Source organism: Myodes glareolus, chromosome 23 (assembly GCF_982192425.1).
Source record: "Myodes glareolus chromosome 23, mMyoGla1.1, whole genome shotgun sequence".
Classification (NCBI taxonomy): domain Eukaryota; kingdom Metazoa; phylum Chordata; class Mammalia; order Rodentia; family Cricetidae; genus Myodes; species Myodes glareolus.
The window spans coordinates 47,938,124-47,959,774 of NC_142048.1; the positions used below are offsets into that span (position 1 = coordinate 47,938,124).

General features: G+C 41.0%; 1 protein-coding gene across 3 annotated transcripts in view; it reads right to left on the reverse strand.

The window, feature by feature from the left end:
* The window catches only part of Zmat4 (zinc finger matrin-type 4), a 364,200-nt gene that overhangs the window by 28,860 nt on the left and 313,689 nt on the right, over positions 1-21,651 (reverse strand). For 2 of the 3 annotated variants that reach the window (XM_048456498.3, XM_048456495.3), the window contains one exon: positions 20,220-20,316. In XM_048456498.3, the coding sequence (XP_048312455.1) occupies positions 20,220-20,316 (97 nt within the window). Of the gene's footprint in view, positions 1-20,215; positions 20,317-21,651 lie in introns of all 3 variants that reach the window. The other variant, XM_048456496.3, reaches the window with a different exon arrangement.

Here is a 21,651-nt window from a genome sequence, read left to right on the forward strand (position 1 = left end):
CTATGACTCGCGATCCCATTCTTCATGCATGATTCTGCATGAGGTGATTTATTTCTGTCTACCTCCAAATCTCTTTTTAGAGCAGTCCATCTGAGGACAGAGAATAAGGACATGATTTATTATACTATGTTGGCTCTTCCCTTACAGGAAGCTGTTCCATGACACTGAGAACTAGTCTAGAATCTAGGGAAGGAAGTCAGGACAGAAACTCAAACAGGCAGGAATCTGGAGGCAGCAGCCAATACAGAGGCCATGGAGGAGTGCTGCTTACTCATTTGTTACACTGGCTCACCCAGTCCACTTTCTTACACAACCTGTGATGACTGCCAAGCTATGACACTATGATGGTTTGAAAGAAAATATCCACCAAAGGGACTGGCACTATTAGGAGGTGTGGCCTTGTTGAAGTAGGTGTGGCCTTGTTGGAAAAAGTGTGTTACTGTGGCGGTGGGCTTTAAGGTCTCAAATATGCTCAAGCTACATCCAGTGTGACAGACTACTTCCTGTTTCCTGGGAGTCAAGATATAGGACTCTCAGCTCTTCTCTAGCAACCATGTCCCTCCATGATGACAATGAACTAAGCCTCTGAAAATGTAAGCCAGCCGAATCGACATAGTCACATGTCTTTTCTCAGCAAGCTTAACTAAGACAGGAGTTGGTGCCAGGAACTATGGTATTGCTGTGATAGGCCTGGCCATGCTTTTGTTTGAAGGCATATGGACCTTGGGACTGTGGATTAGAAAAGCAGCTGAACACTCCAAATGCTGCTTAATGGGTCATCCTAGTAGGAATATGGAGCACAGTGTTGCGGAGTGTGATCTGTACTGTGGGTGCCTAGCTCAAGAGGTTTCAGAGGAGATGAATATTAAAATGTTGCCTAGAGACTGGCTTTGTGTTATTTTGGTGAAGAAAGTGGCTGCTTTTGCCCTTGTCCGAAGAGTCTGCCTGAGGCTAACATGAAGAGTTTTGGATTAATTCTGTTGGCAGAGGAAATCTCAAAAGAGCCTAGTATAGACTCTGGTGTGTGGTTACTGGTGTTAACTCTGATGAAGATTTATAATTAAAAGGAGGACACCGAACAAGGAGATAAACAGATTAAGAAGAGGAATAAGGGGAGTGGTGACCTCAGGGTAAGTTCCCACCCAGCTAACACTCCAACTTGTGAAAAGGAATTTTTAAAAAATTTAGAGTTCGGTATAGTGGTGCATATCTTTAATCCCAACACTCCAAAGGCAGAGGCTGGAGGATCTCTGAGTTTGAGGCCAGCCTGTTCTATAGAGCAAGTTCTAGAACAGTCAGATTTAGGCAGTGAAGGAAACCATGTAATACGGAAAGCTGGTGAAGATAAAATCAAATGAGGGGGCCATGTTCCAGCCCAAACTTGGCAGCTTTGGCCACAAGGCTCTGGATTTAAGAACACAAAAAGGGATTATGGAATTTGTCTCTGAAACTAAGGAAAGCCACCAAGGCCAGGCATGTTTCAGAGGTGTCCCTGAATAGAGGTTTAGAGAGGTCACTGCGTGAAGCTGTGAAGTTTCCTAAGAGGCCCCAAGATGGTGGAGATCCCAGAGCTGTGGAACCCCTGCTGAGCAGAGCTGCTAACAGGAGTGGAAGCCCAGGAGAAAGGAATGTGTTTCAGTCAACAAAGCTGGAAGGAATTAGAGAGCTTTAACATTAGCATAGAGATGCAGAGTTTGGAGTTTGCCCAGCTGGTTTTCAGTCTTGCTTTGGCCCACTGTTTCCTCACTATGCTCCCTTCCCTACGTTTTAGAATGGTTAATATATGTCCTGGGCCACTATATGTTGGAAATATGTGATGTGCTTTTTCATTTTGATTTTACAGGGGATTACAATTAAGAGATTGCATTAATCTCAGAAGAGACTTTGAACTTTAGACTTTCAAATCAGTTTGAGGTTGTTACAGACCATGGGGACTTTTGAAGTTAGACTAAATGCATTTTTGCATTATGATATGGTTACAAGCCTATGGGGGCCAGGGAGTGGAATGTGGTGGTTTCAAAGAAAATGTCTTCCAAAGTGGCATTATCTGGAGGTGTGGCCTGGTTGAAGTAGGTGTGGCCTCATTGGAAGAAGTATATCACTGTGAGGGGTGGACTTTGAGGTCTCATATATGTTCAAGCCACTCCCAGTATGACAGACCACTTGCTTTTGCCTGTGAGTCGAGACACAGGACTCTCTGTTCCTTCTCCAGCACCATTTCTGCCTGCATACTGCCAACTTCTTGTGATAATGGACTAAACCTAGGAAAATGTAAGCCAGCCCAATTAAATGTTCTCCCTTTGTAAGTGTTGCTATGGTGGCCAGGCAGTGGTAGCTCACACCTTTAATCCCAGCACTCAGGAGGCAGAGGCAGGTGGATCTCTATGAATCTGAGGCCAGCCTGGTCTAATACAGCTATTTCCAGGACAGCTAGGACTATTACACAGAAAAACTCTGTCTTGAAAACCAAACCAAACAAAACAACAAAAAAAAGTTTTTTTTTGTCATCATGTCTCCTCACAGCAATAGAAACCTTAACTGGGATAAGCACAACACAACCCTGGACCCTTACATGTCAATCATTCAGCAAGAAAGTCCCACCCACCTGCATATTCTCCATTGACATTCCTCTTCCGAGATAAGTCTAGCGTGCGTCAAAGTTGTCATAAAACACGATCACACACTTCTCGTTCTCCCTCTAAAATGGCCACGTGGGTGGACCATGAGTTCAGTTTCTGCAAACTTGAAATGTTTGTGAACACATCAACCTTGAAAAAGTCTCGCACATACAGCTACGATGGTGAGAAGAACTGGAAAGCATAGAAGATGACGTCTGAGCTGTGCTTCTCACTGAAGCATGTGCCGTGTCTTTTAACTTGCCTGGCCTGAACCTGGGAATGCCAAGCCAGTCCCAGCCACCCTGTCTCCGTCTCCTCTTTCCAACATCTCTAAAAAATGTAGTGATGATTTGTAAATTTCTGTCTTAGGCCCCACCCACCTTCACCACTTACAGCCTCCCGGTATTTGCACACTTCCCCGTGCAATTATCCCCCGTTACAATTTCTATGGCAAAGTAGACAAAAGCACATTTTCTCCCTCTGTGGATATAATTTTGACGATTACCCAGCAGGTATACATAGGGACAAGGCTATCACTTTTGAAAGAAGAAAGCAATCCTCTGAAATTGCATCAAAGGCAAACTCAAAGCTACAGTGCGAAAAAAAAAAAAATTCTACCAATAGTAAGATCAAAACTACAATGTCAATCTGGAATGCAATCCCTGATATCCATTGACTTTCATAATCAGATAGACAGTTGCCCTCCACCCTGATTAAACAGCTAAGGAAAGGAAGACTGTTGATTATAGAACATCCATGGTGGGCACAGGGTGAGATATTTTAATGAAAAGATCAAGAATAGATGTACTCCAAGATTAAAAACAAAACCACCCACTTTGGGAGCAAAGGCTCCACATTAGACCATCAAACAGCTCTTGTTAGGCTGGGTCTTGCCCACTCCCATGCTTTCATCTGTACACCGCACCTTACACGGTCATTTACTGGCTCCTTAAATGACACGAGAGAAAGCGTTATCAGCATAAAGAAAATGAATAATTAAAGTGATTCTCAACAGAAATTCACCAGATAAACGTCCCTAATCATCATTCTTTGATCACAAATGTCACCCATCCTTAATGGAATCACTCAGGCAGGTTTCTTACCAGGAAAGGATCCTATCAGGTGCTGCAATTTAGGCCCTCATGCATAATCAATGAGAGACTTTCAAAGACTATCCAGAAAATAGGAATTTATGAGCGAAGGAAGTAATGTCTTTTGGGAAAGGCTTTGAAGTGAGATGTCAATGGCTTCCTAGGAACAACACGACTGTGTCGTCTTGGTGCCAACTCTGGTCCACAGCTGACGCCCCTTTCTCCTCAGAGCCAACCACTCAGCTTCTCATCTCTGACCCCAGGCTCCAAGAGCTTCGTTATCTAGAACCTGTCTTTGTACGGATAATGTCATGTTTTCGTACACAGTAGGCATATAATAACTCTTGATCAGTTCAGTGACTCTTTCATGGCAATGGCTCAGACAGCTCGACAACCAATTGCTATCCCAGCAAGGCCACCAGCACACTCGACTGCGGTTCAAATGTTCCCAGGAACTAGAAGGTTTCCTTTCGACATTGTACCACTTGAGTCTTTGGAAATTTAAGCAGGGGCTTGAACGTAGAGCCAGAGAGCAGCAAGCTCACTTACTGATCTGTGATTCTTTGAGGTGATTTAGAATGCAGTGTGTAGTAGCAGATCATTCAATATGCAGAACAGATCCAAACAATGGATGTTCAGGGGCTGTAAATCTCAAGATCACTCACCCACAGGTACAAATCTCTTAATTCGCTGAGGAAAAAGTACTTTGTGCCCATAAGGATGACAAGCTAGCTCCTCTCTACTGGATTAAATTTGCTATATCTGTTTTCCCCACGTGAGCATATGAGGAAAAGTTGAAGCCGAACTTGAGAAACTTGTGTTGATGTTTTCCCATGGCTGGTGAATGAGTTTACTTCCTTCCTGTCACCTTTGAGGGGACTCTAGTGACTGAGGTGGCTTTCTTCCCCGGACCACGCTCTCTCTCAACTCCCTTCCAGGGGATGCTCAGCTCTACTCCCTGGATTCCTATCTGGCATGGGATACCAAGTGTAGGGTACCCAGTTCCAAGATTAAACAATAGAAACTCTGTGATTGCTTTTGAAACCAGTTATGGAAGGTGCTGGAAAATTTCAAACTCCCCTACTCAGCTTCCCAGAACAGGAGCTGTGCTGACCAAAACCCAGATTTTAAAAAAGACCCATCTTTACAGAGGCTTAAAGTATTCCTTCTGACACAGACATACAGGGACAGTTAGATTCTGATTTAGTAAGCCAGCTGCTTATAAAACTCTGAACTCTCCATCGGGTTTATCTCCTTTAACTATGGAAAGAAATGTCAAAAATTAGATTATTTGAACTTTATCAAGAAAATAAAATCAGAGTTTTTAAAGTTATCTATTTAAGGCATTCCTAAGATCTTCCTGTTAGGACAGAAATGAGTTCAGTGGTGGCAGTTTTAGAATAAAATGGTAAAGTCACATGCCATCCTGCTGGGCAGCTTTTGAAGAAAGGGCTCTTATGTAAGGAGGGAAAAGACAGGAGCATGTAAGGAGGGAAAAGACAGGAGCGCGCGGAGAACACAATAGCATCAGAGGCTATGGATACAACACTGAACTAATTGTGCCCTGGGGCTTGAAAAAAATCACCAACATTTCTGGAAGCTAACCTTATTTATTTTGATTTTGATTTGACTACTCAGCATGAAGTGGGCTGTAACTCAAAAAACTGTAGAAAAATAATCTATGTTTCCCCCTTCCTATTAAAGGCAACTGAGGCTGAGACTGCATATGATACTACACTGACACTTATGTAAGTTGATATTGACTGAAGGCCAGAGTTTCGCCACCTCTGACTTTCCTGCTCATGACAGACAGTGGGCTAGATTAGCCCCAAAGGGAACAAACCCTTCCCAATGTCTATTCCTAATCTAAATTAATAGCAGCAGCTAATGTCAGAAGAGTATTCCTCATTCAGGATATATTTTTAATGGTGAAATAAAGATTGAAGATGGTGTGAGAATGAGTTTCACAGAATTAGAACGGTAAGGAAACTTCACCATGGATCTCCCAGACTAAAGGAGGAATGGTATTCAACAAAGAACATGGTCAACTCTGTTTCCTTTAGTTTCAAGACTACAATCCATAGTGTCTGTAGGGTAATGTGCAAACTGAGAATGACTGCCTAAATGAAGATGAAAAATTCAAGAAATGTGTCTTTAATTTATTGTGTGTGTGTTCGTGCCATAGCACCTGGGTAGAAGTCAGAGGTAACTTTGTGGAGTTGGTTCTTTTCTACAACCTTTTAGATGGTGTCCAAGGATCACACCCAAGTCAGACTTGTGTTGCCGGCACTTACCCACTGAGCCACCTCACTGCCCTACAAAACTGATCACCTGATTGTTGAGTGAGGTAGGATGTAGGGTGTTCTCTATGCTGTGAATACGTGTTTCTCTCACGTATTGGTTGATGAATAAAGCTGTTTTGGCTAATGGCGAGGCAGGAAATCTCAACAAAGATAGGAAGAGAAAGAAGGTGGAGTCAGGGAGACAACATGTAGCTGCAGAAGGGGTAACACACCAGGGCATCACCAGTAACCCACAGTTATATGGCAATACACAGATTAGTAGAAATGAGTTAATTTAGTTGTAAGAGCTGGTCAGTAATATGCATAAGTCATTGGCCAAACAATTACAATGAACATTAAGCCTCTGAGTAGGCAGAGTGAAACTTGCCCAGTGGGAGTGGGCAGGAGAGAGAAAAGTCTCCATTTAAAGAGGTAGAAGGTCAAGAGAGAAGAAACCAGGTTATGAACACCACAGTGAGAAAGCTATGAAAACATTCACACACGCCCCCACCCCCACCCCGGCAGTTCTGAGGATCACCTTCAGGTCATCACAAATTAGAGGCAAGCACTCTGCCACTGAGCCTCACCACTGATCACAGGAAACATTTTTTTATAAAATTCTAAATTGGAAACTAGTGTATAAAATAAATCCAAGCCCACAAGAAGTTCAGTGTAGACAGCTTTGGGGGTGAGCGCAGGTCAGGTTCACTGTCCTGCCTGATAAAGTCAGTTGAGGTTCTTCACTGGGAGTGGACTGTGTCTCTTGTGGAAACCACAAATCTGAAGATTACCTCAGCCCAACTCAATACTCAGCTACCATTTCTCAAGGCTCATTTTGAATAATAATGTTTAGATAACAGCTTTAATAATTAATTCTTTCTTGAGGGAAAAATATTCCATGACAATTACTGCCACAATGTTTATTATTGTTGGTTGTGATCTTGAAATTTAATCTTTACCATAGTCAGGATGATGAATGAGTGAGTGTGCGTGCAGGTGTGTGTGTGCGTGCGTGGGCGCATGCATGCGTGTGTTTTAAGGCAGGGTCTCATGTATCTCAAGCCTCAGACACTACTGAAATTCACTATGTAGCTGAGGCTAATGACTTTGAGCTCCTGATCTCCCTCCAGCCTCCTCCTTGGAGTCAATATTGATAAACATTTCTCTAATCTGTTGTTTTCCACAGATGTGCAAGTTAAACCCAAGGGAGGTGCTCAGTTACACACTAGAGACACACGGTGGATGGCAACGTCAGGGCCGCTCTCATCCCCCTCTCTGACCTGTGTCATTCCACAGTAACCTCCGCTAATAATTCCAACCCAGGTGGCCATTCCTTGGTCGGGATCCCAGCAGCCACACGTATCCATTGTGCTTGTGAGACCTTTTGTTTACTTATATGATTACCTGAGTTCTTGTTGTACCTTAGCATGATAGATGAGGTAGGCGTGAGACATGGGTATCTGCATGGCCCTGTGGTTTCCTAAGCACCGATTCTACTGCCTAATCCATTTTGTCAGTGCTCAGCAGACTTCGGTTATGGGACAGATTTGACATAAAAGGCTGATTCATCCTATCTTTCATACCCTTGTCCTATACACACCATGAAAATAGCACTCTAAAGGGAAAAAATGCTGTCTCATCTATATCCCAAAGAAAGAGGAAGAGAATGAGATTCACCCCTTCAGCTGGGGACATAGTTTTACCCTGTTCACCTCCTCTCTTTATCCCCAATGGAATCTGACTGGTAAAACAGCTTTTTTTAAAAAACTGATTTAATAAAATTTCTAGATCGTGACATTTCATGATAAATTATAAAAGAATATTCAAAAGGTGCCCAAATTCAATTCTCTAAAAATGCTTTGTAAATGCCAATTGCGGCTAGTCGTTTCCAAGTTCACACATTCTGTTTCTTTTCAAAATTACTATTTATTTTAATCACACAAACTTTTAGAGTATAGAAAATATTTTGATACCCATGTAATGGTCACAGTGGGGTAGTTAAAATATCAATCTCTCAAAACACTAAAAATTGATTAATAGAGTAATTATCTATATTTGTAGAAAATAGATTGGAATGGGATACAATATTCTTCAGAACTCACAAAATGCATGAGAATCAAGTAACTTAATGTTAAGTAAACAGCCAGGGTCTCCTTAAGAGCCCTCCTGAGTTGATCTTACACAATCCATTTTCCTGAGTGAGCATCAGGGTCTGGTCGCAGTATCAAGACATGAGATGGAGTAATACTGAGCTCTCTCCTTTATATTCTGCCTGACAACAAACTCTACCCTCTGCACTCAATTAAAACCAACAGGAAGACCCCATCTTATATTCTCTAATGGTCAATTGGATTCACTCGGGGGTCTGGTCAGCTCCTGGGCTATCCAGCATCACAGAAATAAGCACTAGAAAGAAATATTTTATAGCTATTTTCCTGCTAGATAAAGTGACAATACAAGTTAAACAATGAATCCTTCAAGCCATACAAGTAGAGAGTATTGGGGCTGATGGGAAGTTTGGCATGTATGCTATAACAGCATATTTCTAGCAGGAACAGGGATGCTCAGCTGTGGCATGCTTTGTTCAAACAGAACAGGAAAAGAAGGAGCTACTAATACATCCAAGAATGTGAATGACTGTCAAAAGCATTATGTTGGGCAAATAAGCCAGGCAGACAAGAACACATCCTGTACCCTTCCATTAAATTCCAGAACAACAAACTAAGCAATCATGGCTAGGCTATGAATGAAGGTATTTGTGGGGAAAAGTCACTGGTGGTTCTGAATGTGTTTGGGTTCTTGACTGAGCTGATGGCCCCATTGTATCCAGGCATATAAAACCCAACAAACTGTGTACATAAAAGCTATTCTTTTTATTTGTTAACTTGTATCTTAATAGACTTGCTTAATAATAACTTGTTCAAGGCCACATAAAGAGTGAGAAGAACTGGCTGTAAATGGAGACTGCTTTTCCATTTCCTGAGAGCCCAGACCCAAATAATCATACAAAACTATAATAATTACAACACAGTTTGGCCAATAGCTTAGGCATATTCCTAACTAGCTCTTACATCTTAATTAACCCATTTCTATTAATCTGTGTATCACCATGAGGCTATGGCCTACATGTAAGGTTCTGGTGTCCTTCTCCTTCAGCAGCTACATGGCGCTCTCTTGACTTGGTCTACTCTCTCTATATATATCTCTTTCAGCCTGGCTATATTCTTCCCTGCCATAGGCCAAATCGGCTTCTTCATTAACCAATAGTAATAAAACATATTCACAACATACAGAGGAGAATCCTACTTCAACTGGCACTGGGGTTCTGGCCATGGGCCAACCAAGAAAGGACTGTTTGGTTCTGAAAACAAACCTGGTTCTTACTGCTTGTAATGGAAATCCACTTCCCTGAACCAAGTCTTGGAATGAATAACCCTTCACCCAAGGTAACTGACAATGAATGCCTATATGAGGCCGTATCACAAATAACATGAGATTTGGTGGGGTCCAGAAGTGAATCTGAAACATTAAACCATCAGCTCAAAGCCACCAGAAGGCAACAATGACTCATAACAATTTCAAGGAAGACAAAATAGTGATCCCAAGTCCCTCAAAGAAGGAAGCAGGAAAGCGATGAATGAACTGAAGAACATCAGGTGTCATTGGTAATTCTAGAAGCCACACACGAAGATGAACATGCACCCTATGTGGTTCTTTTCAAACCTACAGAAGACATGGCACACAGTAGTTATAATGTGGCCTTGGCATATGTAGTAAATATATAACAATATATATATTAAAATCATACAAATTAAACAGGAAAATAGCTGCCAAAATTTACCATGTATCTGTGAATTTCTTAAATAAAGCAGGGTACCAAAGTCCTGATATCCAACAGTGGAATCCTTGGTTTATAATAGTGGTAACCTACACTGAAAAGTCCATCGAGAATATGCATAATTTTAGTTTTCAAAGTAGGATATGTATAGTTGTTGGTTGCTTGATTTTTTTTTCCAAAAAGAACCAATTCTTAAATTTCTGAGCTGTTTTTGTTTTTGTTAAGTATAAAACATTCTTTATGGTTGGCATTACTTTCAAAAATATTTTAAGTTACTGTTGTGTACTTCTTAAACCATTCACTGCCGTTCTGAATTCTAAAGCGCTTCAAGAAACATGTTCCATGTTTGAAAACTAGTCTAAACAAGCATTCAAGCACTTGAGAAACAGATACAGCAGAAATGGGTAGCAGAAACCTTTGCCATGAGAATTCCTACCAGTTAGGGAAAACTACAGAAAGAACAATGGATATCACCAGTAAAGTCTTCTTCAAAGTACAGATGAATTCAGAAACTACTGCTCATTTTGGGTTGGGTTGATACTTGCATCTCATTTTTAATCAACTGAAGTATCCAAGTAATGACAACTTTAATGTCCTTTACTTCTAGGTAATAGAATGTTCTGAGGCCTGGAGTGCTCCCTGTGCTCAAATTTAAGTACATTAAAGGGGAATTATTCATTAGTGTATGGTATATACTCAAGGCTTCTAAATTTCATTTTACTCATTTGTACTAATTGACAGATTAGATCCCCTGGAAGCAATGAAGAATCGACTAATAGGCAATTGCTTTATATGTCAGTGTGGGCATTTGCATTTCTGAGTCTTTAGTCTCATTAGATGGCTAATATTTCTCTGGCTGTTTAACAATGGAGAGAGAACTGACTACTTTGGGCTATTGATAATATTTTCCAAAAATGGGAAAGACTGCATTCATGTTCCTGACCCCCACAAACGCAGAGAGTAGTTTCGTTAGGAAATATGCTTATTGAGATGATGGACAGACAGCTTGGCTCTTGCTCCTTGTCTCTGCCAAGCAATTATTTTTAAGACCCTGAATATGTTGTCTAACTTCTCTGAGATTTGGTTTCCTAACTTATGCAATAGAGATGTTGCCATCTGGTTGGCAACAGGACACTAGGATGCTGTGCAGCCCATGAGCAATGCCTTTAAAATATTGACACACGGTTATCAGTCATGGCGTCATCACCAACATCACTTTCCTTGAGCAGAAACAAAGTGAGTGTCTGCCTTGAAAATGGCAACCTGAGGGTTTATGTAGATCAAGGCTAATGGGTTCAGTGTATGGTATTAGTTTGAAGTGACCATTAAAAGTCATCACAAGCTGAATGGCTTAAAACAGCAAAAATGGACTATCACTGTGGTGTTTTGAATAAAAACGACCCCCATATGTTCATATATTTGAACACTTGGTCCCCAGTTGGTAGAACTGTTTGGGAAGAATTAGGAGATATGATCTCGTTGGAGGAAGTGTGTAACGAGCAGTTGGATTTGAGGTTTTAAAGCCCACACTATTCCCAGTTAACTGTCTCCTTCTGGCAGATCAGAAGTAAGCTCTCAGATACTGCTTTAGTGCCACGCCTCCCTGCCTGCTGCTATGGTCCCCACCACGATGGTCATGGAGTCACTCTTTGAGACTGGAAGCCCCAATAAACTCTTCCTTCTATATGTTGTCTTGGTCACCACGAGAACAACACAGTGTCAGAAGGTAACCCTGCCTACCAAGGTTATCTCTAGAAAAATCAAACTAGGAAATAAGCAAGTTTCATTACTTTAATATCTGACAGAATATACCTCAAAACTGGGTCATATCATACTGTTTACAGGAATAACTCATCAAAAGAATATTATAATTTTGAATATATAGACATCAAATGGAATTATACTCAATTTCATGAAGGTTACTTGATGTAAAGTCAGAGATTAACTCTAATCTGGTAATAATGTGTGATTTCAATATCTTGATCTCACCAGTAAAAATATCATATTAACAAAAAGTAAACAGAAGCAATAGAGTTAAATTACTTCATAAATCAAAATGACTTAGTAGGCATAAACACAATATTTGATCCAAATGCTACAGAATACACATTCTGATCAAGAGTTCATGGAATTTCTTCTAAAAGAAATCATATATTAAGCATACAAAGCAAGTCTTGACAAATATAGGAAAATTTAAATAATTGCTTATATTCTATCTGACCATAATGGAATAAAGCTAGAAATCAACAGTAAGAAACCACATAAAATTCTCAAAGTCATAGAGATTAAGCAATGCATGCAACATAAATCCCATATCTAAGGCTCAGGGAGTGTTTCAGAAGGTAGGGGTGGAAATGTTGTAAGAGCCAGAAGATCAGGGAGTTTGCTGTGAGACTGTTTCTCCTACAAATGTCAGAAGCCACACCCACAATGTCTCACCAACATGACTGCCTAACATGAGCTAAACCAAGAAGACAGTAATCGACATGCCACTGTGGACAGAAAAAAAGCCCACAAGACCACAACCCTACACAAAGAAATTCCCATAACTGCATAATGCTAATAACAGGGTAAGTACTCTTTCCCCAGGAAAGAGCACAGAGATTGGGTACCCAATATCAAATAGCACTGAAAACACACATGCCAGTTACATCATATGGACTGAGTTGGTCATGCTTATGGACTTAGGGATACATATGTTTATGGATACATCTTCATGTTTGTGAAAACAGAGGTCATAAATTTGAAGGAGAACATGGAGGGGTACATGGGAAGGTTTGGAGGAAGGTAAAGGAAGAGGTAAGCAATGAGGTTATTATAGTAATTAAAATCACATAACCATAAAAAATGTCTTGTCCCAGAAGAATTAACTGAGTCAGGTCTTAAAAAAGAACTAACCCAAATCCTTCTCAAACTGTTCTGTAAAACAGAAAAGAATACTTTCAAATTCATTTGAAAGCCACCATTACTCTGATACTCAAACTAGACACATACAACAAAATTAGAAAATGGTAGATAAATTTCCATAAAAATTTCTATCTCAAGAGTTTCTATTGCTGTGAAGAGACACCCCCATGGCAAATCTTATAAAGGAAAACATTTAATTGGGTGGACTTACTGTTTTAGAGGTTTAGTTCATTATTATCATGGTGTGACCTACTGGCATGTGAGAAGACACAGTGATGGAGAAACAGCTGAGAGCCCTACCTCCCTACTCACAGACAACAGGAAGTGGTCTCAGACACAGGGAAGTGTCTTGAGTATCTATAAAACCTCAAAGTCTGTCTCCACAGTGACATCCTTCCTCAACAATACCATACTTACTCCAACAAGGTCATACCTTCTAACAATGCCACTCCCTTTGGGGGACATTTTCTTTTAAACTACAATATCTATGCAAGAGTTATCATTACAATAAATATAAATAGATTTAAAGAACACAGAAAAGTTCATTCATCATGATCATGCTGACTTCATTGCAGAAATGTAGGAATAACTCAACATAAAAGAATTAATAACTAGTATATTTCATAAATAAACTTAAGACCAGAAATCACTTAATAGTTCCTACATAACACAGAAAAAGCTTTTGACAAAAGTCCAACATCTCTTCATGATTAAAACTCTGAAGAGAGTATGGATGAAGAAAACATATCTCAATACAACTGAGTCTAAGAATGACAAATCAAAGCAACATTATGATAAATGAAGTAAAATCTCAAAGCATTTCCACAGGAAGACGACAAGGGAGTCTCCTCTATGGACTCTTTAGCAGTATATAATGTTTGAAATCTTAGCTAAAGCAATTAAGACAAGAAAGGGCAATAAAACAGATTCAAACAAGAAGAAGATGATGCGGTTCTTCACATGAGATCCTAAATACCCCACCAGGAAACTTCTGGAGCTCATAAATAATTTCAGCAAAGTTGAAGGATACAAAATTAACTCATGAAAGTAAGCTGCTTCCCCTAATAACAGACATTCCAAAAAAGAAACCATCCCATTCACCACTGCCTCAGCAACAACAAACACAAACAACTAAAAATATTGGAATAGAATTAACCAAAAAAGTGAAAGATCTCTGCAAAGAAAAGTTTCCGATACTGGTAAGGGCCACAAAGACGACACTGGGCCATAGAAAGACCTCTGATGCTCATGGGTTGGAAGTGTAATATTGGGAAAATGGCCATCCTGCCAAAACTCGATCTAGAGATTCAATGCAGTCCCCAACAAAAATCTAATACCAAACTTCACAGAAATATAGAAAAATGCTAAATTTATTGGGGGGAAATGAAAAAGGCCCTTAGACAGTCAAAGCAATCCTGCTGTGGGAGGAAGGTTGGAGGCATCGCCGCACCCGATTTCAAGTCACACTGTCATAGGGATAAAACAGCATGGTACTGACAAATTCAGACAAGCAGAACAGAGCAGAATACCAGGACATAAGCCCACACACATAATTTGTGACAAAGATCAAAATTACACATGGAGGACAAGATAATATTCCAATGATACTATTTTTCATTTATTTTTTAAAAATTTTCTTACATGTATAAATGTATCTGGGCCATATTCACTGTTAATTCCCAAGTCTGCTAGATCCCTGTCCTCCATGTTCCTCTCCTCCTCCTCTCCTATTATCAACCAAGACCAATGACTACTGCTTCCTCTGCATGGGTGTGGGGCATTCTCTGCAGCAAGGTCTGTCTCCTACACTTCCAAAGAACTCACTCTTTCTCCCCTTGTAGTCATCAACTGTCATAAGGGATGGGGACTGTGTGCCCTTCCTCCATCCACACAAAGACACCATCTTCAGTAATGATGCTGGAAAAGCTGGATACCTATATGTAGAAGAATACTGATTTATAGCGCTCACCATGCACAAAATACCAACTCCAGGAATTCAAAAACACTCATGAAAATGTCATAATGGAGCCCACTACATTAGGTGCTTCCCTGTGGCTGTGATCAAGCACCATGACCAGGGAACATACAGAAGAAAGTTTGTTTTTGTTATGGTTACAGAGAGCTGGAATTCACAATGGCTGTGACAGCATCCATGACCTTGAGTGGCAGCAGAAGCAGAAAGCTGACAGTTCATGCCTTCAACAGCAAGCACAAAGCAGAGAGAGAATTGCAAGGAGGCGAGGCTTTTATTATCAATCAAAGCTCACTCCCAGGGATGGATTCCTTCCTCCTGCAAGGCGTCATCACCTCACCTCCTCAAACAGTGCCATTAACTGGGCACCAAGTATTCAAATCCCTGAGACCATCTGGCTAGTTCTCATTCAGATCATATACTTATTATTATATATAATAATGACATTTTAAAAAAGAAATGTGTTGCAGTATTAAAAGTCAGAGAATCTCCTAAGCCACTTTATAGCAGTACATTTTTTTATAAATAGGCAGGATAGATAAGTTCATGGAAAAACAACTTAAATCTCCTAAAAATGTAAAGCTTCAGAGCTAGATGGTTTCTCACCAATGAATTCTTTCCAAATACGACCAGCCTATCACTCATATATTCAAGGATCAAAAATAGAGGCAAAAAAATCTTTGAATATATTTAATAATATTAGCATAACCCTTATAATAAAACTATGAGCACTGCAAGATAAATTAAGGCCCCAAACTGTCTCATTAATAAAGACACAAGCACACATACACAGACTCATACAGCCCTTAAAATATTTTAGGATGTTCATTTCAGAAACCAAAACATTGTAGGGAAATGAAGTTTCCATGAAATTTTGTATTGATATTTGAAAATCATTGACTGAAGTTTAATAGTTTATAAATGAAAACTGAGGTATTAGGATCACAGCGGTAAAGTAAAAACATTTGATGAATGCCATCATCCAATCATAAGAAAAACTACTAGCAGATTATGAAAGACAAACGAGTATCTCATTTTGATGTCTCGCGTTATCTGAAGGTTTGCGAGATGAGAATGGAGTAGTTACAGTTCCACTTGAGTCTGCAGTGCAGAGATGGATCTCCACTGTAACGAGGCAGGCAGACAAGAGGTCAGAAGAAGAAAGGAATTCTCACTGTTTGCGGACGATGGGGCTCTCACACGGAAAACCCCCATATATTTGCTGGAATTAGACTGCTAAGTAAATTTAACAAAGCAATTGGATACAGGCTTGGGGACATAACTGTTTACACCTAAAATGTTAAATGATCTTGTTTATATTCTGGTCTCTTAATATGACATAAATCTTTTGCCTTTCATGATGACCTAATGCCCGCCAACCACAGGTCTTAGGAATAAATTTAAACAAATATGTGTGCAACTCCTGAAAGAGACCTAGGAAACCTTCCAGAAAGAGTCAGGTACCACCACAGAATAATGTGCACCGTGGATGGGGGCAGATGCAAAGATGTACTGTTGCAAACAGTCTCAGTGGAAATTGACAATTTGATTCTAAAATTTATGTAGAAACACAAAGGGTCAAGAATAATGAAAACGGTCTTGAACAAAAATGCGAAAATTTTCACTACTAGCTATCAAGGTCTACCATAAAGTTACAGAAGACAGTGTGCAATGGAATAAAGAAAGAGCAGCATTAGGGTGAGAAGTGTGGATTCAAGACAGGAACATAAAGACATGCCTGTAAACTACCTGATTTATGAACAGGATTACTGAAATTCTCTTTTAAATAAATGGTACTGGATCAACTGGTATTCATATTGGCAAAATCTGAAAATTAACCTCTCTATCACACTTTGCAAAGAATTGACACCCAAACGCCTACATCCATAAAGAAAAGTAATGTAAGATCAACATAGTAATGTGGAGATTTATCTTGATAACCCTGGGAGAAGCAGACAATCCCAACTCATACTCAAATAACTTAAGCTAGAAAAGAACAGATTTGCTGAGTTGGACATCATTTAAAAAATAGAAAATTCTAGAATTTGTTAAGAAAACATGGGTGTGGTAGTGTGGATTGGAACAGAAGTGCTGTTCTGAATGTCTTAGATCATGACTCTGATACCCAGAACAAGACAGGCAGGGGAGGAGAAAGCGTAGCAGGAGATAATGATATTACAATGGAAATGAGGGGCTGGAGAGATGACTGAGCAGTTAAGAGCATGTGCTTCTGTACAGAACTGGAGCTCAGTCCCAGAACCTACATCTGGCAGCTCATAACTTACGGCAACTCCAGCTCCGGGGATCTGATATTCTCCCTCTGACTTCTGTGGGCACTTGTGGAATGCATTACACACACACACACACACACACACACACACACACACACACACACGATAAATATAACTCTTAAAAATAGTCAAAGTTTTTTTTTAAGCAGACAAAGAAACTAAAACATACATACTTACAAAAAGCATGCATGCAAAGGACGGACACATACATGCAGACACATGCATACACATGCATACAAAGATATCAGAATTAAGCGTGAGAGGAACCAGAACAAACATCTAGGACAGCACCATTGAAATTACTTTGTTCATTTCCCCCATTTCAGTTTGCACAGAGCGACAGAGTTCTGCTGAGCACACAGAAGACAGATGTGTGAGCGAACGGGATGTGCTCCATCATACAGAAGATAGATGTGCAAGCGAGTGGAAGGCTCCCTCCTGATGTCATGCATACCCACTGAATCATATGTGCAAAGTGCTTCTCATGTCACATGTGCCTACTGAATTATGTGTGCAAAGTGGCACTTCCTTTGTGAAAAACAAATGCGTCACAGAGCCTCTTTACTGGTATGTCTCTGGAAGCCCCATGTTTGTGAAACCGAGACGTGGAGTCATTAGAGGTAAGGACGGACCTTGCTGGGATCAGTCCTTGTTCTGCTACTGTTTGGAAACCTGGTGCTGGGAAAGTAGCTTAACCTCTGAGTCCCAGCTTCCCCAGCAGGATAATGGTTTAATGATGCTTTATGTAAAGTAGGTTTAGGAATGAAAAACATGAGATAATAAATGTTAAAATATCCCAGAGTTCTCTATGTATTGATAGGGAGAGTGATATATCCTTGGAGCTGCATTCAATGTCTACATTGTTATATGTAAATCACACACCACTTAACGTCACTATTGCCCCTTTTTCTATTTATTAAGAAGAATTAATGCATGCGCCTAAAAGATTATAAATTTGCACAGATACTTTTGTGACACCCTACACATCAGACACAGATTAACTAAAATGTATACAGTGCCTCTTATATATTATTAATTAGAGAGAAGATGAAAAGCAATTACTTGGGGGAACAGAATGAGACAGTCAATACTATCAATCAATGCAGAAGCTTTGTATATTCCACAAAGAACTGAGAATTCTCACTGTTGTTAAATTTTAAGACTTCTTTTTGATATAAATCCTCTCTTGGGTAGATCACAGCAGAGTAAGCCTGGACTCTCAAGACTCTGGGACGATGAAGAAGAAACAATTCCCCTAATTATTTCAAGCTCACTCTAGGTCTGAACTTTCTCCCCTAAGGCTGGCCTCCGATGCCTTTCATGTCTAGTGTCTGCCTAGAGTGCTCCTGCTCACAACAGAGCCTGGAAAACTGGCGCTCACATTTCAACACTGCACACTCATTCCATCAGAGCTTCCTGGCTTAGTTAGGGTTTCTATTGCTGTGAGAAAACACCATGACCGAAAGCAACCTGGCAGGAAAAGGTTTATTTCACTTACACCTTCAGGAAAAGGTCCATCAATGAGGGAAATCAGGACAGTAATTCAAGCGCAAGGTGGGGACCTGGCAACAGGAACCGCAGCAGAGGCCACGGAGGGAGGATGCTTACTGGCTTGCTCCTCATGGCTTGCTCAGCCTGTTTCCTTATACCGTCTAGAACTACCTGCCCAGGGTTGAAATCACTTACATTGAACTGGGTCCTCCCTCATCAATCATTAATTAAGAAAATGCCCCCACAGCCTTACCTACAGGCCAATCTTACAAAGGCATTTTCTCAATGGTTCCCTTGACTCAGACAACTCTACCTTGTGCTATAACAATGACAAAAACAGCAAAACAAACAAACAAACAAACAAACAAACAAACAAACAAAAACTACCAAGGGCCCTCCTAACAAGCATGCAGATCCTTGCTGAGCACCGGAGATGAACTCTTCCTCATGCGTGTATCATGTAAACCAACATCCTGAGAAAAATGGCCTCCCTTGTGTCTTCCCTCCTTATCATGGCTCTGGTACGCACACTCTATTAGAGAATAACCTTCCTAGCTGGTTATGGCTCCCTAAGAGAAAGGCTGACATCTACTTGCCTTTCCCCATGCTACAAGGAGGACTGCCACACCATGGCACTCAATAAATGTTTGCTAGATGACATTAACTATCCACGGGGCCTTAATACAGTCTGCTCTGTTCAGTGAGACTCCTCATGAATTCTTTAGAAATGAAAACAGCTGCATCTAGTTCGGCTCCCTCCTTTGGAGACATTCTTTGCTCCTTATCCCCTATTGTATGAGTGCTTTCTCAACAGCCTCAGGGGTTGCGTGTGCACTGCTGGCCATGGCGCTGGTGAACCTGAAGCATGCAGGAAGGGAGATGAAATGACACCTGCCGCCGTTTCAGTTTAAAAATCTGAGACTCTTCTGGGGGAGAACAAATCACAGCAGGCACACACATATGCATATATGTACAAATATATGACTTAAATCTGAATTAAGTATACCAGGGGATCTGATACATTTTTATAATAGTTGACAACTTATACCCAGAATGGAAACTCACTAGGAAATATTCACGGCTTGACCACATAGCATAGTAATTTAGTCCAGCCTACAAAGAGGAATCACTCTGGCTACTAAGAAACACAGCACAGTTCCAACAGTCTCCTCAAGATCATAAAGCATGCCGAATTACTTTTGAAAAAAAAATCCCATTATTTGTGCCGAAGTGGGGGAGGCAGCTGTTCTTCCAGCAGCGCTAGGCACGTTCTGATGACTGGCTCAAGGAACATAAATGTCAAGGAGACTTTGGAGATAAGAGCATAAAATCCATATCCGTCTGCTTTTTTTGAGATAAATAACAGTCTGACTTTAATGATCTTGCAAAAAGAAGTCCAAAGGAAGGACCAAGGAGTGGAATCAGAAAGAGCAGGTGGGAGCAGAGACAGAGGAGGAACAGGAAAAGAGGGGAACAGGAAAAGAGGGGGAAGAAGGAGAGAGGGGGAATAGAAAAAGAGGGGAACAGGGAAAGAGGCGGAACAAGGAAAGAGGAAGAACAGAAAAAGAGGGGAAACAGGGAAAGATGGGGAATAGGATAAGAGGGAACAGAGAAGAGAGGGAAACATGGAAAGGGGGGGAACCGGGATGGGGACAGAAAGAGTAAGGGCAGGAAAAGCATGGGAACAGGTTTCCAGCAGGGACGGGGACAGAGTGGGAACAGTACCTACTTGGTCTGATGTTTCGATCCCTGCAGGTGGGCATGGTACTGTTCTATGGAGTTGAGCGACACACTGCAGATGGTACATCGGTAAGTGCGCCTCAGACCTGTGGGTGACAGACAGACGCGGTTAGCTGCATCCCTGCCATCAGCCCTGATGATGAATGAATCATATCATTCACGAAGGCACGTTCTGAGTTTCAGAGAAGACACTGGGTCCCCTGTACCGAGGCCACTCCTGTCCTTCCCTCTCGAGCCCAACCAGCAGACTCAGCGGAAGTGGGACTGTGCAGGTGTGTAGAAGCTGTCTGTCCTGTTTACAGATGGCTGAAGGGTAAAAACAAATGACTTTGAACTCAAGATAATCGTTTTAGGAATTTTCTAACTCAAGTCAAGAAGCATGCTACGTTTTTCCTAAGTCATGATTAGACATGATTAGACATGACCTAGACATGATTTTATCTCTACAGAGAAATTTTAAAAAAGCAAAAAAACTCACACTATTCCTTTGCCATCTCCCTTCCCAATCAGAACTGAAGTGTAACATTAGATGTCATTAACCTAGGCTTGATATTAAGTTTGTCTTATAAAATGCAAGTAACCAATAGAAATAAAACGAACCAATCCATTCTTGGGGTCTGACTTCCCATCAGAGTTAAGACCATCCATGTATTCTGTTTATTCATTTGCCTCATTAATACAGCATCAGCTTTGGGTTAGGCACCACTGGGAATCACAAAATAGAATAGATGCTCTTTGTTTTCAAGGAATTTAGGAAAATCTTGAGTATTTCAGAACACTGATTTATCCGAAGGAAAATTCGTGTTACCAAACAGCATTATCTACATCACATTAAACTCCCATGTGGTGGAGATCCACGACCGCACAAATTCGTCTTACTGCTGTAGCCCTAAGAGAGGGAGGAAAAGCGAAGCTAATGCCGAGTCCTGTGAGACAGCAGTGCACACTACCCAGTCTGAGACCCTTGCAAGGAAAGATAGGTCTATGCCAGCTTGTACGGTCTCTGGGACGTAGGGTATCATTCCCCATTGCTTCTGAAGCTTCCACTCAGCATCCTCACCCTTGGAGGAACCAGGGAAAACATAGCAAGGAAAAGGAAGAATAGGCAGAGTCCCAGAGGACAACCCAAATCTCCAGGAAGGAGAAGAATGAACTCTTCCAGATATGTCTCCGTGGTAAGCAATGGGAACACCTGTTCTGCCCTAGATACGTTAGTGGAAATTTCCCACGTCTGTGGACGAGCATAGGAAATCTTGACACTGCAGATTCAGGCCCTGAAAGAATGAGCCCCACAGAGGCCATCTGAACGGGAAGTGTGGGAAAAGCAGAGTCACCGCTGGAGTCTGACTTCAGCTGCTAGGAGTTCCACTGATGGCGTGGGAGAGCATTGTTGGACCTCTTCTGAACATCTGTGATGTGGG